This window comes from Silurus meridionalis, chromosome 24 (assembly GCF_014805685.1).
Source record: "Silurus meridionalis isolate SWU-2019-XX chromosome 24, ASM1480568v1, whole genome shotgun sequence".
NCBI lineage: Eukaryota > Metazoa > Chordata > Actinopteri > Siluriformes > Siluridae > Silurus > Silurus meridionalis.
The window spans coordinates 20273492-20288491 of record NC_060907.1 but is presented as its reverse complement, the minus strand read 5'-3'; the positions used below and the strand labels follow the sequence as shown (position 1 = coordinate 20288491).

At 43.0% G+C, this 15000-nt stretch overlaps 2 protein-coding genes across 4 annotated transcripts in view; both read right to left on the bottom strand.

Moving 5' to 3' along the window:
* The window catches only part of alkbh5 (alkB homolog 5, RNA demethylase), a 7496-nt gene extending 5588 nt beyond the window's left edge, over positions 1-1908 (bottom strand). Inside the window, exons 1-3 of one of the 3 annotated variants that reach the window (XM_046837888.1) lie at positions 1608-1908; positions 1346-1505; positions 314-1157 (exon numbers count right to left, since the gene is read on the bottom strand). In XM_046837888.1, coding sequence (XP_046693844.1) covers positions 314-1020 — 707 coding nt within the window. In that variant the 5' untranslated portion in view covers positions 1021-1157; positions 1346-1505; positions 1608-1908. The remainder of the gene's footprint in view (positions 1-313; positions 1158-1345; positions 1506-1607) is intronic. The other 2 variants (XM_046837890.1, XM_046837891.1) reach the window with 2 other exon arrangements.
* Positions 1909-3404: 1496 nt separating this feature from the next.
* Positions 3405-15000, bottom strand: part of myo15ab (myosin XVAb) — a 38264-nt gene continuing 26668 nt past the window's right edge. The window contains exons 40-66 of the mRNA XM_046837279.1: positions 14483-14648; positions 14243-14350; positions 13803-13903; positions 13478-13593; positions 13154-13213; positions 12581-12656; positions 12379-12494; positions 11730-11848; positions 11502-11643; positions 10743-10854; positions 10532-10606; positions 10265-10389; positions 9472-9600; positions 9349-9405; positions 9075-9147; positions 8780-8853; positions 7900-7982; positions 7341-7471; positions 6852-6946; positions 6601-6678; positions 6418-6514; positions 6174-6334; positions 5745-5878; positions 5398-5531; positions 4985-5118; positions 4720-4860; positions 3405-3994 (exon numbers count right to left, since the gene is read on the bottom strand). Of these exons, the coding sequence (XP_046693235.1) occupies positions 3893-3994; positions 4720-4860; positions 4985-5118; positions 5398-5531; positions 5745-5878; positions 6174-6334; positions 6418-6514; positions 6601-6678; positions 6852-6946; positions 7341-7471; positions 7900-7982; positions 8780-8853; positions 9075-9147; positions 9349-9405; positions 9472-9600; positions 10265-10389; positions 10532-10606; positions 10743-10854; positions 11502-11643; positions 11730-11848; positions 12379-12494; positions 12581-12656; positions 13154-13213; positions 13478-13593; positions 13803-13903; positions 14243-14350; positions 14483-14648 (2939 nt within the window). The 3' untranslated portion in view covers positions 3405-3892. The remainder of the gene's footprint in view (positions 3995-4719; positions 4861-4984; positions 5119-5397; positions 5532-5744; positions 5879-6173; positions 6335-6417; positions 6515-6600; positions 6679-6851; positions 6947-7340; positions 7472-7899; positions 7983-8779; positions 8854-9074; positions 9148-9348; positions 9406-9471; positions 9601-10264; positions 10390-10531; positions 10607-10742; positions 10855-11501; positions 11644-11729; positions 11849-12378; positions 12495-12580; positions 12657-13153; positions 13214-13477; positions 13594-13802; positions 13904-14242; positions 14351-14482; positions 14649-15000) is intronic.

Sequence of the window (15000 nt, the reverse complement as noted above, 5' to 3'; positions counted from 1 at the left end):
TGTGTGTGTGTGTGTGTGTGTGTGTGTGTGTGTGTGTGTGTGAGTGAGAGAGATCCCTGCCCACCTGAGTAAGGTGACACTGTGTGTGTATGTATGTATATGGATATGTGTGTGTGTGTGTGTGTGTGTGTGTGTGTGTGTGTGTGAGAGATCCCTGCACACCTGAGTAAGGTGACAGTGTGTGTGTGTATATGTATGTATGTATGTATAGATGTGTGTGTGAGAGTGTGTGTGTGTGTGTGTGTGTAAGTATATATGTATATGTGTGTGTGTGTGTGTGTGTGTGTGTGTGTGAGGCGAGATCCCTGCACACCTGAGTAAGGTGACACTGCCGCGGTGCACAGGGAGGCACAGCACGGGCTCGGACACACGGATGGGTTTGAACTGGAACTTGCAGCCGAAGCAGAGGGCGCTGTCGCTGAAGAAGGAGACGGACACGATGGGCCGCTCGAAGATGTGGATGGGGTCCACGTGGGACACGATGCAGCCGCCCGGCTGGTAGTCGTTGATCACGGCACTGTTCACAAAGCCGTCGGGGATGATCCCCTGTGCCACCAGGGGCTCGATGACGAGCTCGTGCACCCAGCCCGGGATCTCGTCCACCTCCCCCTTGGAGTAGAGGCGCTCCTGGCCAGGGCCGCGTTTCTCCAGCTGGGCGCCGTACGTGTAGCCCTCGCCGAAGAAATACTTGTTACGCAGCGGTGCGCGGTCCACCGTGTGCTCCCGGTACAGCCCGCGGTCCCCTCGTACCACCACCTCGTCGATCTGAGCCTCGATACGAGCGCACTCCTCGGGCGTGAACACACGCGCCTGGGTGATCCCGCTCTTCACCTTGTGCACCACAGATGCCCGGGTCGCCTCCCCCTCCTCTTCCTCACGTTCGTCCCCAGAGTCACGTCGCTTGCGTTTTTTGCCGTCGCCGTGTTCGGACCAGACGTCCGGGAGGCTCTTACGGTTCTCCCTGTGGGGAGTCATCGACTTCAGCTTGTCGCGCAAATCCGAGAAGCCACTCGCGGACATCTTCGTTTGCTTGTTTGTTTACTTGGTTGGTTGATGCGAAAAGCGTGCTCATGTGCCCATGGTAGTTTGCGCGCGGGCGCCCCCGTGCGGTCCAGCAGCGGCACTGACGGTGCAGAGTTCAAGCGCTCCTTCAATTCCTGTTCAATCAATAAAAAGTTATAAATAAAATTGAAAGTGTTTTATACACCTAAATTTATACAGACATAGATTACATTTTTATTTATGATTAATATTTACATCGATCAAAACAATCAACATGAATACATGATATTTTTTATATATATATATATATATATATATATATATATATTAATAACGTACTTACCAAACACCGACCTTTTCTACAAACCGAGCGTTTTGTAACACTTATTAATAACTTATTAACTTCTGCACTGATTTCTTCAGGTTGGGAATCTGTAGTTAACCATCATTCCTTAGGCACTTGAACACAGCACATGAGACGTGACTGCAGGCACGCTGAGGATCTGCACCGTATGCTAACTGTTAGCTACACAAACTCTATATAAATATATAAAATAAACCCCAAACCGGAGGATTTAAACCTCCTGTCTACACTCAACACTTACAGATTCCTGGTTTAACCCGAATTATTATGAGTTCTGTTGCTGTGAAGACGTTTATTAGCTTCTGACCACATCAACACAAACCGGAGCCTGTAGCCTGGAGCAGCTCACACAGCGCGGTCTCTCCGGTCTGTCCCGAGGCTCCTTGGTCGTGCAGGATAATACATCAGAACATAATACAGCTAATAATCATAATATAAACAGTAAACACACTGAGTCCGGGGCGGAACCGGTGCCATAAAACGGCGCGTCGAGCGGCGTAAACTCGCCTACCGTAAGCAGTGACCCTACTGCAGTGCGCATGCGCCCGCACGCGAGCGCGCTGCCCGGACTGACTCGAGATATAAGTGTGTTCATTTCGACAGCAATGTGCGCAGCCTGATCCACACCTAACTTTATAATATATATATATATATATATAAAATAAATATGTATCCAGTATGAGTTTGTTTGTTTTCCCCCGAGACCCTCAGTGATGTTCTTCCTGAACCAATCCACAATCCACCTCTTAATCCTATCATCATTATCATCAGTATTCTAGAGAAGTGCAGAAGATCAGAGCTGCATCACACACAGGATCTCATACAGTCAGAATGAACATCACTAACACAACAAACACAACGAACACAAGTCAACACGTCTCCTTTCACTGGAGCCACAACTGCACCTCCACATACATCATCTCCAGCAGAAACACACACACACACACACACACACACACACACACACACACCTCCACATACATCATCTCCAGCAGATATTCACCTCCTCACATCACTCGGGGGGTTCAGCATTTCTCCACATTACACTTTTACTGGGGATTAGAAATGAAGGCAAACTGAAATATGATTGTATAGAAACTCTCACATATGAACTGATTGTGACTCTGTGAGAATGAGAAACCAATGCAACCATGAAAATTCTTCCATTATTACACGTCAAATTGTAACGAATGTCTTCGTTAATTTTATTAATGCTGATTGGCTACACTCACCACCAGCAGTCATAGTAGTAATATTTAAAATCTATAGGTGTCTATGAAATATTAGTAGCATTTTCTTTGATGTTTCACACAAAACTATTTATCATCTTTGCCAGACACAAATTTAATCTTTTATTTCCTTATTAAAAAGATGCCATTTTGACCCAGTCCTGTTCGCTAATCGATTCTGTAGCAAGTTCGGAGAACTTTCCAGAACATAACAAACACAAATGATTCTTTTGTTGATTGCTCACGTGTAAAAGCTCACGCTTACAGCTCACGTCAACGCGTCCAGCGTGCGCTCACATAATTACACAAATAAAACCATTTGACAACTCAGTGTACAGTTTCATCGATTTAATACAAATTTCCTGAAGAGAAAAGAATCATTTTATTTATTTATTTATTTCTGTATCTCCTGAGTAACTCTGTGTGTAAACAGTCACACACTCGAATCGGCTTTAAAACGTGTTAAACAAGAGGATATTTACACGTTTCCTACAAAATGATCCCAATTCTACATTCAGTGAATGGAAACCGGTCCAGTTCCAGCAGGTCCCTGGTGCGAGATGAGTTGTAGTTTTATTGTGTTGTATGTTGTCGTTGGTGTTCTCCTGCACGCTGTAGCGAGATGAGTTTTAGTTTTATTGTGTTGTATGTTGTCGTTGGTGTTCTCCTGCACGCTGTGAGATGAGTTGTAGTTTTGTGTTGTATGTTCTCGTTGGTGTTCTCCTGCACGCTGTAGCGAGATGAGTTGTAGTTTTGTGTTGTATGTTCTCGTTGGTGTTCTCCTGCACGCTGTAGCGAGATGAGTTGTAGTTTTATTGTGTTGTATGTTGTCGTTGGTGTTCTCCTGCACGCTGTAGCGAGATGAGTTTTAGTTTTATTGTGTTGAATGTTCTCGTTGGTGTTCTCCTGCACGCTGTAGCGAGATGAGTTGTAGTTTTGTGTTGTATGTTCTCGTTGGTGTTCTCCTGTACGCTGTAGCGAGATGAGTTGTAGTTTTGTGTTGTATGTTCGTTGGTGTTCTCCTGCACGCTGTAGCGAGATGAGTTTTAGTTTTATTGTGTTGTATGTTCTCGTTGGTGTTCTCCTGTACGCTGTAGCGAGATGAGTTGTAGTTTTGTGTTGTATGTTCTCGTTGGTGTTCTCCTGCACGCTGTAGCGAGATGAGTTTTAGTTTTATTGTGTTGAATGTTCTCGTTGGTGTTCTCCTGCACGCTGTAGCGAGATGAGTTTTAGTTTTATTGTGTTGTATGTTCTCGTTGGTGTTCTCCTGCACGCTGTAGCGAGATGCTCGAGTGTGCTACAGGAGTGTGATTTCGCTCGGAGGAAGAGTGAGGCGTTTTTCCTGCCGCAGCAGCAGATTCTCGACGTGCATGGCGACGACGCGGCAGAGCTCCAATCCCTAAAAACATACAAATATATCAAACCATCGAGCGTAAATATTCACCTGTACAATACCAAAAGCTGTTTATAGTTCAGCAGTTCTGAAGGTACAGGTTTATTTAATCATTTATGGAAAAGGTTCCAGCAGCTTGTCCTCGGACTGAGACGAAGCTGAAACTTGAGACGTTTTCTTTAAGAGGTGATTCGAAGCAAAGCTCGTAACGTTTCCCGAATCAGCAGGAAACATTTTAATCCTGTTTTGAGGAACTGCACAAATATGTTCTACATAAACTATGTTCAGAGCTTTTGTCTGGAAAAACCAAGTATTTGTGTGCGTTAGGTTCCAGGTCAGAGGTCAGAGGTCCTGAACCACTGGGTCACTCAATACACTTCAAACATGCTTTCAACTGGTTTATGATGTACAAAAGTTGAAGATCCTCGTTCCAGATTGCGTTTAATGTCGGCTGATTTCATACACGTGGCTTTTTTCAGTTTCCGTCCTGTCTCCGCCCCCATCCTGTGATTGGTCAGTTACAGGTTTGAACAACTGCCCGTTTGTTTTTGAATCGTTTTCCCATTGGCTCTGGTTTCAGGGTAAAGTCAATTCACTCTTTTAGATGCTGCTACACTCATCAGTCTTTACACTGTGGTGTGTTTCTGAAATTACAACAAATATCTGCTAACGATGTTTGTGTATATATATGTGTGTGTGTGTGTGTGTGTGTGTGTGTGTGAGTGTGAGACCTGTTCCAGCTGTAACTGTGTAGTTCTGTGGTTGTTCGTGTCTCCCAGTAAAACGTCGACGTAAGGGTAACTCTTCCCGGCGCTGGGCCGCTGCGTGTACGCCGACTGGACCAGCTTTAGAGGGAACTTCACCAACACGTCCTAGGAAAAAGGCAAGTAATGAAATTCTAGATAAAAGCATACATGCAGAAAAGATCTAGAACAGCGTAGAATGAGGACTGTGCTGGAACGGGATTTAAAGCTTTTATAGAGTTTTGAGACGTACATGAGAATCTCTGTGCAGGAAGTGGAGGCCGTTTTGATTGACAGCCAGGATGCAGGGGGTGGAGACTGTGCTGTCGTTACTGCTCAGGATGTAGAAGAAGGACGAGCCGAACATGGGGAATGCACACACCAATCCTACAACACACACACACACACACACACACACACACACACACACACACACACACACACAGGATTGTATAATTCGTATGGATACTGTTCTATGTTTAGGCTGTGCATGTAGTGTGTGTATGTATAGTGTGTATGTAGTGTAGTGTGTGTGTTTGTGTGTATATATACTATTTATAGTGTGTGTATAGGTTGTGTGTAGTGTGTGTGTATATAAGATCATATATACCTTTATTAGTGTGTGTGTGTGTGTGTGTGTGTGTGTGTGTGTGTGTGTGTGTGTACCCAGGAACTGTGATCTGGCCTGATGAGGGCTGAGGCTCTTGACTGCGTGTGTGTGTTGTGTAAGTAGGTGCATCCACTGCTGTGGTCCCTGTCTTATAAACAACTGCGCTGGAACATATTCTGCCAGCTCATGACTAAACACACACACACACACACACACACACACACACACACACACAGTTTCTATAATGAAGTCCCAACAATGATTTGTGGTTGAATAAGTTATATGGCCTTATAACCCTGTCCTATTAAACTCTCCATTCTGATTAGTCAATAGACTGTAATAATAATAATAATAATAATAATAATAATAATAATAATAAAGTGGAGGGGTTTTGTAAGCGTACACGTTCGGTGCCGTGACGACGTCCTTTGCTCTGTGCTGCAACGCCGCCAGTTTAGCGATCTGATGAAGCTGCTGGTCGCTGACTTTTTCAGGAGGAAGCACAATCAGTAATCCCTTCAGATAGTCAGGGAGAACCTGAACACACACACACACACACACACACACACACACACACACACACACACACACAGACAGAGGAAATGAGTAAACCTGAATGTGAAATGTGTAAATGTGTGTGTGTGTGTGTGTGTGTGTGTGTGTGTATAGGACGTAGGTGAACACACCTATGGTTTGGAGGATAATCTGACCTACTGAAGAAAATCATCTGCTCCAGTTAGACTCATGATCTGCGTTTTGTATTTGACTGCTGAACAATGAAGACAGTGACTCTGAGAAAGTAGAAGATGTGAAGGAGGCTCTGAAATCCTACCTGGTTGTAGTGCACGCTGACGCTGAGCTCGTTGTCGAACTTGAGCGCCTGAGACCAGATCACGCGTCTGAACCAGAAGCTGTAGTTGCTGTCTACGGTCTCCGCCTCGGTGCTGACGTCCAACACGTATTCCCGTTTGTTCAGCGGCCTCACGTTCTGACCTGAAAACAACGCGTGAGCAATTGGAACCAGATTATTGTTTCCCTGTTTGTGACTGTACAGCGTGAGAAGTCTGCACCCGTACCTCTGTGTGTTACGAGGAAGATGGTGTACTCGTTCATGGCCTCCAGTCTTTGCAAAGCCAACTCGTAACACAACTCCTCAATGACGTCTAAAGCCACCTACAAAGCAGATACGCTTGTCTCCATAACGCTAAAAAACACACAATTGCTAAACAAACTGAGGGAAAAGAAAGATGCAGACGTACAGTGCAGGTTTTAACCTTTAGATGTCGCTCGATTCCTCCAGGAAACAGGAAGCACTGCCTTTTGGAACTGCGACCAGCCTGAAGGAACCCACACAGAAGAACAAAAGTCTACTTTAATATGATATATTGCTTTACATACTTCATATTTTAAGCTCTTGCACTTTAGCATCATCGCCTACGTTACTAGCATCGTTAGCACGCTAGCATAATATTATTATATTCGGTATAGTATCTGGATGGTTTCTACCGACCACGATGGCTTTGAGCTCCATGCTGCTGGGACACACCCTCCTCCCACCACACTGCGTCGTCTTCATCAGGTTCTGCTCGCAGGCTTTAGCGATGCCTGAAGATGTGGAACAAGCGTTAGAGATTAGAGCTAGTGTGTGTGTGTGTGTGTGTGTGTGTGTGTGTGTGTATATGTACATACTGTATATACATGTGGGTTGTACAAGGGGGTAACGGTACGCAGAATTCACGATTCGGTACGTACCTCGGTTTCCATTTTTAAAACAATAAAAAATGATGTGCTTGGTTAAATAATGTCAAATAATATTTCATATTAAATAAAATTGATTAATGCAATACACTTTTTATTATATACACACTTGTACGAAACCGAAAGCCTGGTACCGGAAAATGTACAGTTACACCCCTATCATTTATATATATATATATATATGTGTGTGTGTGTGTGTGTGTGTGTGTGTGTGTGTGTGTGTGTGTGTGTGTGTGTGTACCCTGGAACTGAGACCCCGAGTTTGTGCATGCATCCTGCAAGAATTTCAGCAGGAAGGGACGGAGGATGTCCGAGCACGAGTAATATGCTGTGAGAATGTAGAATAGACGCCAGCCTCTTAGACTGCTCTCTCTGCACACACACACACACACACACACACACACACACACACACACACACACACACACACACACACACTATATGCTAAGTATTTGACAATAGTTAGCATTGTTCTATAAGCAATAGCACTTATTAGGCACTAGAGGGCGCCAGCTCACCTCTACTCATCATGGAACAGATATTTGTATATAAAGCTTTGTGGGTTTGGTGGCCAAATTTGATAAACTGACCATCGATGAGTAATAATTATTTACTTTTCGATCTGATATCACAAAGTCAAGGAGCATATCATCGATTTCAACAAAGCAATCAATGGCCTGGACTTTTTCATAAATAAGAGCCATATAAATGGAAAAAGGTCACGTGTCCAGATATTGCATGGATGAAGAAATGTTGTCTAAATTAAGGGAGGAAAAGAAGCAAAAAGTGTTGTGTCTTACGGTTTAGAACTGGAGTTGGCGGTGATCTGTTTGAGCACTTGACAGTACGCTTCGTCTCGCATCAGTCCGTTCTCGCCAACCAACTATCAAACATGTAGAAGAACCTGATTACGCTTTTATAGCTCAATATATACATTCAGGTTATCAACAATAAAAAATTGTTTTTCTTTATACCAAAGCAGAAGGAATGATCAGATCTGACTGAAAATGTGGGACCAATCACAAGGTTTTTCTATATAGCATGGATGGAGACTGTGATGGTAGACATTATCTGCATACACAACCTACAAAAGTGTGTCAATAATAACATGGTGGATTTTCTGTAAGTGCTTTGTGGTGGTTTGGAGTGTGATTGTGGCTGGAAGTTAGAAAAATAAAATCAAAACAAGGCTGTGCTTATCGAGTGTCAATTACAGTGACTCATGGACCAATCCGTGAGAATGTGTATGCAGAAGAGGGCTGATAGCTCTGATAGGAAATACAAGAAAAAGGCCACGTCCACGGAAATGTGGCTTTCCAAAGTGGAGAAATCAGAAAGCGGCGACGTTTTGAAGAGCCGGAAAGTAAACAGACGACGGAGCTCCAAGCGCCTCACGTTTTGCTCACACGCAGTACAGCGCTGTACGCGTTCGCAGACGTTTCAGCATCTTCTGGGAAACATTTAAAGAAGACCGTGTGGAGCGTTTTCTTTTCTTTTCTTTTTTTTTTTGTTTTGGAGGAAAATTACTGCTTTCAGAGTGATCCAGATTAGTGTAGACATAGCTTAAGAGATATCTTGATGCAGGTTGCTGTGGTATGAGGGGAAGTGGAAAACAGATACACTGATAAGAAATAAGTGTTTATATGTAATGAGAAAAGATTTAATGTGGGAGATTTTTACCTTTAAGAAGGTGCAGAGGACAAAATGTTCAGATTGGCCTCGGAGTGGATGATCACCCATGAACTTCATTATGGCTGAACACACACACACACACACACACACACACACACACACACACACAATTACTCTCAAGTTCATCACATCTGACTCGAATTTCCACCCAACCAATTCTAAAGTTATGCACTATGTCACATGACTGAGCTAAAACAAGCATACATGCGATATGGCAGCTCTTTAAAAGTCTCTGTGACTAGTTAGGACCGAGATTGTTGTCCTGCAGTAACTGATTTCTTACCCAGGAACGTTTCCGTGGCGACGCGGTTCATGTTGGCCTCGGTGAACTCGATCAGTGACTCCTGGATGGGGTTCTGAAGACAAGTTTTTACAACATTGGTATTTAGCATCAATCCTAGCGCAAGCTTAGCCTACACACGGTACATACTATAGGCCATGGACATGTGACCTAAGAAATAAATCTGCATGGCCACGCCCCCTTACAATAACTGTAAATTGGATGTATTGTATAGACGATAGGTAAAAGGTATTGTGTATTAATCTGTTAATACAACCTTGCTGAATTTGATCATCTCTGCAGGATCTCTGCCACCGTGGTCTTTCTTGGATTTCTCACTAGCAACATGAGGGGAAAAAAACACTTTATAAACCTCATCTCTGATATAAAAATATCTCACATACTTGCGTACAAACCTTTTGCCTCCTCCCCCCTTCCTAAAGTATTTCCGGGCAAATTCCACCATGGTGTACTGACCATCCAAAAACACACTGCTACTCGTTTCAGGGTCCAAATCCCCCAAATGGTCCTAAAAGATGATGAGATGGATTCAGCACAAACCTGTCGCTTAGCGTTTATTGGTATATATTATGAATTGTTGCATGGAGTGGACTCCTGGGACTTAAACATCCAGTTGTGTACATAAACAATGAGCATTCATTTGTGTTGTTATACTGAATTAGTTGAATGTGGTGTCTGAACATCAGAACAGCTGGATGGACGAGGCACTGGTTGGGATGGTGTTCAAGAACTTGCATCAGTTTTATTTCCACTGTTGAAGATGATGAACCACTTTTTGTCAGTGAATACCACTGGGACAACTGCAACTGGACTGTGTGTCTTATGTCCAAATCTGAATCAGATGATAGGAACTCATCATCTGGAACAACATGATCTTCTTTGCAGTTTCATCATCATCAGTAGCATCGATCGTTTTTTAATGAGATTTTTATAGATGGTTCCATTTAAGAATCCATGAAAATGGATGTCAAGTGTAATCAATATAACAGAATGCTACACTAACTAGTCTTGCACTAGTGCGCTCTGGTGGCAGAAACTGGTATCGCAATGTTTCTGGCTGTTTCTGGCTCCCTCTAGTGGTGGCACATGGTTCTTACACCAAGTTCTTCATCCGTTTCTTTGGTTATTATTATTATTATTATTATTATTATTATTAACAACAACATCATCACCTGGATGTTCCTGGTTGTCATGTTTCCTAGCTTGTCCAAGAGCAGAAAATTTGGAGCCGAAACTGGAATGACGCAGTCTGCAGGAAAAACGCCGCTGCGACTCAACACTGGCTCGAACCTCCATCCTGGATTTAAACATTTTTTTTTTATTGGATTAGCAAAGCATGCTAGCTGTCCTGGTTACACACAGATACACTAACAACCTCTGCTGTGACCTTCCCAAAGTTTTACACACAAGGAGATGTAGACAATGTTTAATCGGTTTACCGAAATCTGTCGTGTCTCTGTTTATGTCCTCCAGGTAGATGACCTTTTTCTTCACTACACATCCATACAACTGGCCTTAAAGTGTACACACACACACACACACACACACACACACACACACACACACACACACACACACACCACAAAGTCAAACAGAGTAATGAGATAAAATGTGGGTGAGGGTGTATTTGTGTGTATTTCAGACTCTTACCCTCCTGTAGGCCATCCTTGGGGTGTAAGCGGATGATGTCTCCTTTGTGGAAGCTGAGCAGGGCAAACTCCTCAGTCACAAAGTTCCTCTCAGCTACAGCATACTCCGAGTCCTGGAGGGAGAGGGAGAGGGAGAAGGAGAGGAGAGAGAGAGAGAGAGAGAGAGAGAGAGAGAGATAGAGAGAGAGAATTTGTGGATTTGTGGAGGACATGGCAAACTGTGTTCACAGATAACGATTACTGAAGGTGTTAATGATCCCATGCAGTGAATCCATTACAGAATCATCACTATTTAAAATCACTGCTGCCTGAGGACCCAAAGATCACAAACATCTAATCCTGAATTTCCCCCTCGTGCACAGAGATTTCTCCAGATGCAATTTGATGTTGAACATTATTCTGAAATTGTTCCACAGTTTGTAGTCGCAGTCTTTCACAGATTGGTGAAGCTCCGCCCATCTTTACTTCTAAAAGACTCTGCCTCTCGAAGATACACTCTTTATACCCCAATCATCTGACTGACCTGCTGTCAATCATCCTCGTTAGTTACTACGTGTTTCTCCGCCTGTTTCTTTACTTTTTCCAGACTTTTGTTGCTTCTGTCTCAACTTTTCTGACACGTGTTGCAGCCATCAAAATAAACCAACCTGATTTTTTTTACTTAAAAATTGCACATTTTTTGTGTTCTAACTTTTTTCCATTTTTAGCAGAAACGTTTTATTAGAAAAGGAACTTCAGAGTGAAGAAAAACAAGCGTGACCTCCTTCAGCTGGGAGATGAAGAGATCCACCATGTGCTTGATCTGCGGCGCTTTAGGAGAGAACAGGATCAGCTTTTCGCTCGTGAGATTAAACTCCAGCATGTTCAGGGACGGGATGGTGACGAACAGGATGTCGGTGTATCTGAAAGGAAGGAAGATTTCCACCTCATCACTCTGCCTGATCACACTGAGCTCCACACTGGGGTCAGATTAGAACCTGAATGATACCTGTATGTTCTGAGAACTTTGAAGTAATCCTGAACTTTGGTGCTGCTGTGAACCGTTTTCAGAAGTGTGATCCCAGAGTGAGACACACCCAACACCTGGACTCCTGTACCCACACTGCCCTGCAGTACACACCACCACACACAGCATCATAACATCGTGTTTGTGGATTGTGATTGGCTGGAAGGAGTTCAGATGTAAATAGTGGATGGTGATTGGCTGGACGTTCAGCTGTGAATAGTGGATTGTGATTGGCTAGACGTTCAGGTGTGAGTTCAGAGAGTTGGTAGTTTGCGTTTGTCAGTTGAATCTAAATGAATGCTGTTTATAAACACCTGTAACCATAGTAACGCCCAGTTCCATCCAGAGTGAGACAGCGATTATACACATTTCCTCATGACTTCACCTAGCGCCATGGAAATGTTTAAAATGTTAAATAGAAAGATAAACAGCACCAGGAGATAACTCCAACAGCTTAAACATTAGCGGAGATCAGCAAGCCTCCTCACCCAACACCAGTACCTACATGATTTTACCCTTTTCTCTAAATGAGCACAAATCTCTTTCCAAAAGAGTGGAGGTAATTATACAGGAAATCTTCACTGCTGATTATTTTTCTAGAATAACAAGCCCTTGATTTATAAATACTCACCGATGCAGGGAAAAGCCGTGAAAAATAAATTCCCCAAGACTCTCGGGCTGCCAAGACCACGGCCTTCTTCACGCCTTCATCCTGAACGTTTGCGTGGTGCTCGATCTTGTGTTGCGCTATCACACACACATTTTTATTGATATACATTTTTTACAAAGCCGTAGCTAAAGCAGCCAAACATTTGGAGTTCAGTCTCACGTACTAAACAAGGCCTTCATCTTCAGCCTCTCCTCTGTGGTGATGCGCACACAAGCCTCTGAGAACATGTCATTCACTACCTGAGGAAGAAAAACACGAGTTTCCGTTTAAGCGAAGTAGATGAACCCTCACTCAGGGAATCCTTTAAACCGACGTTTTCTTTTTACAAGAAGGAACATAACACTGTTCAAGAAGGATGAATATGGAAGCCATCATCATCATCATCATCATCATCATCATTTATAAGATCCTGACCATAAGATCACTATGTGAATCTCTCTGAACTTCCCATTTCACATTTAGTCACCATTTGCTGTTATAATGAGCTCCACTCAAACAGTTTGGAGAAGAAGCACATTTGGCTGGAAAAGTCAGGTGTCCCAATATTTTTGTTGGGTTAGGGTTTAGGGCTAGATTTGTCCATGTCACTACGTTTGTCTCAATACTGGTGTCATATAAATGGCTAAAGTAACGGTGTGTTTTATGGGAAACATGTGGAACAGTCCACAGCAACAGAAATACTATTCATATTACTACAAATTAGTAAGAAATCTCCTTGTTCAGCTATTGTTCTTACCTGTTTGAATATCAGGTCCAACACAAGCGGATGGTTCCAGCTGTCCTTGGGGTAAAACACCTAATGAGAGACCTGAATTTATTTCAACAGTAAACATCAAAAAAATCCTGCCGCATTTTATTTCTTAACAAACAAACATGAAGGTGTTACTTAGCCGCTGTCCTTGAGTTCCTGTAAATACTTTAACTAAGGTCAAGGTCCCGTCCCATGGCTTATGGGTTTAAGAGATTCTGTTATTTACATTTTAAACAGTGTCCCACCAAAAAATGGGATTGTATACATGTACTAGAAAAACAGGACTTTTACACCAGAAAAGAGATGCACCTCTTTCCTGAGGTAGATCTTCCACGGGACGTTAGTGTAGGTGTAGTATTCGTCTACGCTGCTGAAGTGAAGTGAGGTTTGAATGGTTTCTGTTTCTACAGGCACATCTCTGGACACTGCACAAACACACATACACGTTCACAGTGCTTGTGAGGACCCTCCATTGAGATCATTAATGACCTCAGAAACAAAAGAAAAATATTTTTTTATAGAGGACCGAGAAAGATTAACTTTCCAGATATTCCTATCATTGTGAGGACATTTGTTGGGTCCCCATTAGGATATAAAACACGAGATTTGTGTTTGTGTGCCATGTGTTTGGTACCTGGTGGTATTTTCAATGGTGGTTCTGGTGCTCGCTTTTTAGTGCTCTGTGATGGTTTCAGACCAGTTTGTCTGGGTCCAGTTACAGAAGATGGAGCACTTCTCTGCAATCACACACACACACACACACACACACACACACACACACACACACACACACACACACACACACACACACACTTATAAGCTGTGTTCCATTATATGTGAAGTCTTTTCAAGTTCCTCAGAGCTCAGGAGAGATGTTCAATCAAAATGGCCGCTCACAGCATCATGAGTAAATACTTAGAACTTCTTTCCTTGAGTAATAAAGTAAGTTCTATTGTATGTACACCTATTAGCTGATCAATCAATATACAGGTATGCGCTCTCTCTTTTGGCAAATCCAGAACTTCCAGCCAATCACAATCCAGCATTCACATAACCAAAGTCCAGAGTCAGAACGGACGAGCTATTACCTGTGGTGGAGGCGGAATGTCCATCTGTGTCTTCAAAATGTTCAATGCCTCATCATGCGGGTTCATTCTTTTCGCAAAAACTTTGCCTTCTCTCCTGCAATACAGAAACGCAGAAGCGATTTAGGATCCGAATCTACATCCAAAGAACATCTATTTAGCTGTAGGAGGAATCCTGTGAAGGTGAAAACAGGGTCTGTACGGAGGGAAAGAGCGTTAAATCCCACACCTCCTGGTCTCCGGCTGCGGCGGCTCGGGGGGAGTTTGGTATTGTTTAATGATGTCCTTTATGTTGTGACTGGGGACGATGTGCTCCGAGTTAGACACGGAATATTTCACCACTTCACTATCGGGGGCTCGAGCGGATCGCATCGGACCCAAGACCGCTACTGGAGCTGAGACAGAAAGGGAGAGAGAATATTATAATATAATACAAACAAAGGATGAAAACAGCATATTAAAAAATGGGATCGAATCGACTACATCTTGTGTACACATTACGATTTCATAGCCACAATATGATCTACACCATCTAAACCAGATAACGCTAAAAAACCAAGTGCTGGATCACCTGATATTCTGTACATATAATGAATAATGGAAACCACTGCAAGCCATTAAACCACAAATTCCTCCAGTGATTCCTTTTAGCAATAACATCATTACAACTATTCTTTTTGTGTTTAAAAATGGCGGTCTATTATTACGGTATATCTATTGGTATTGAATATCTATTTTAATAATCCA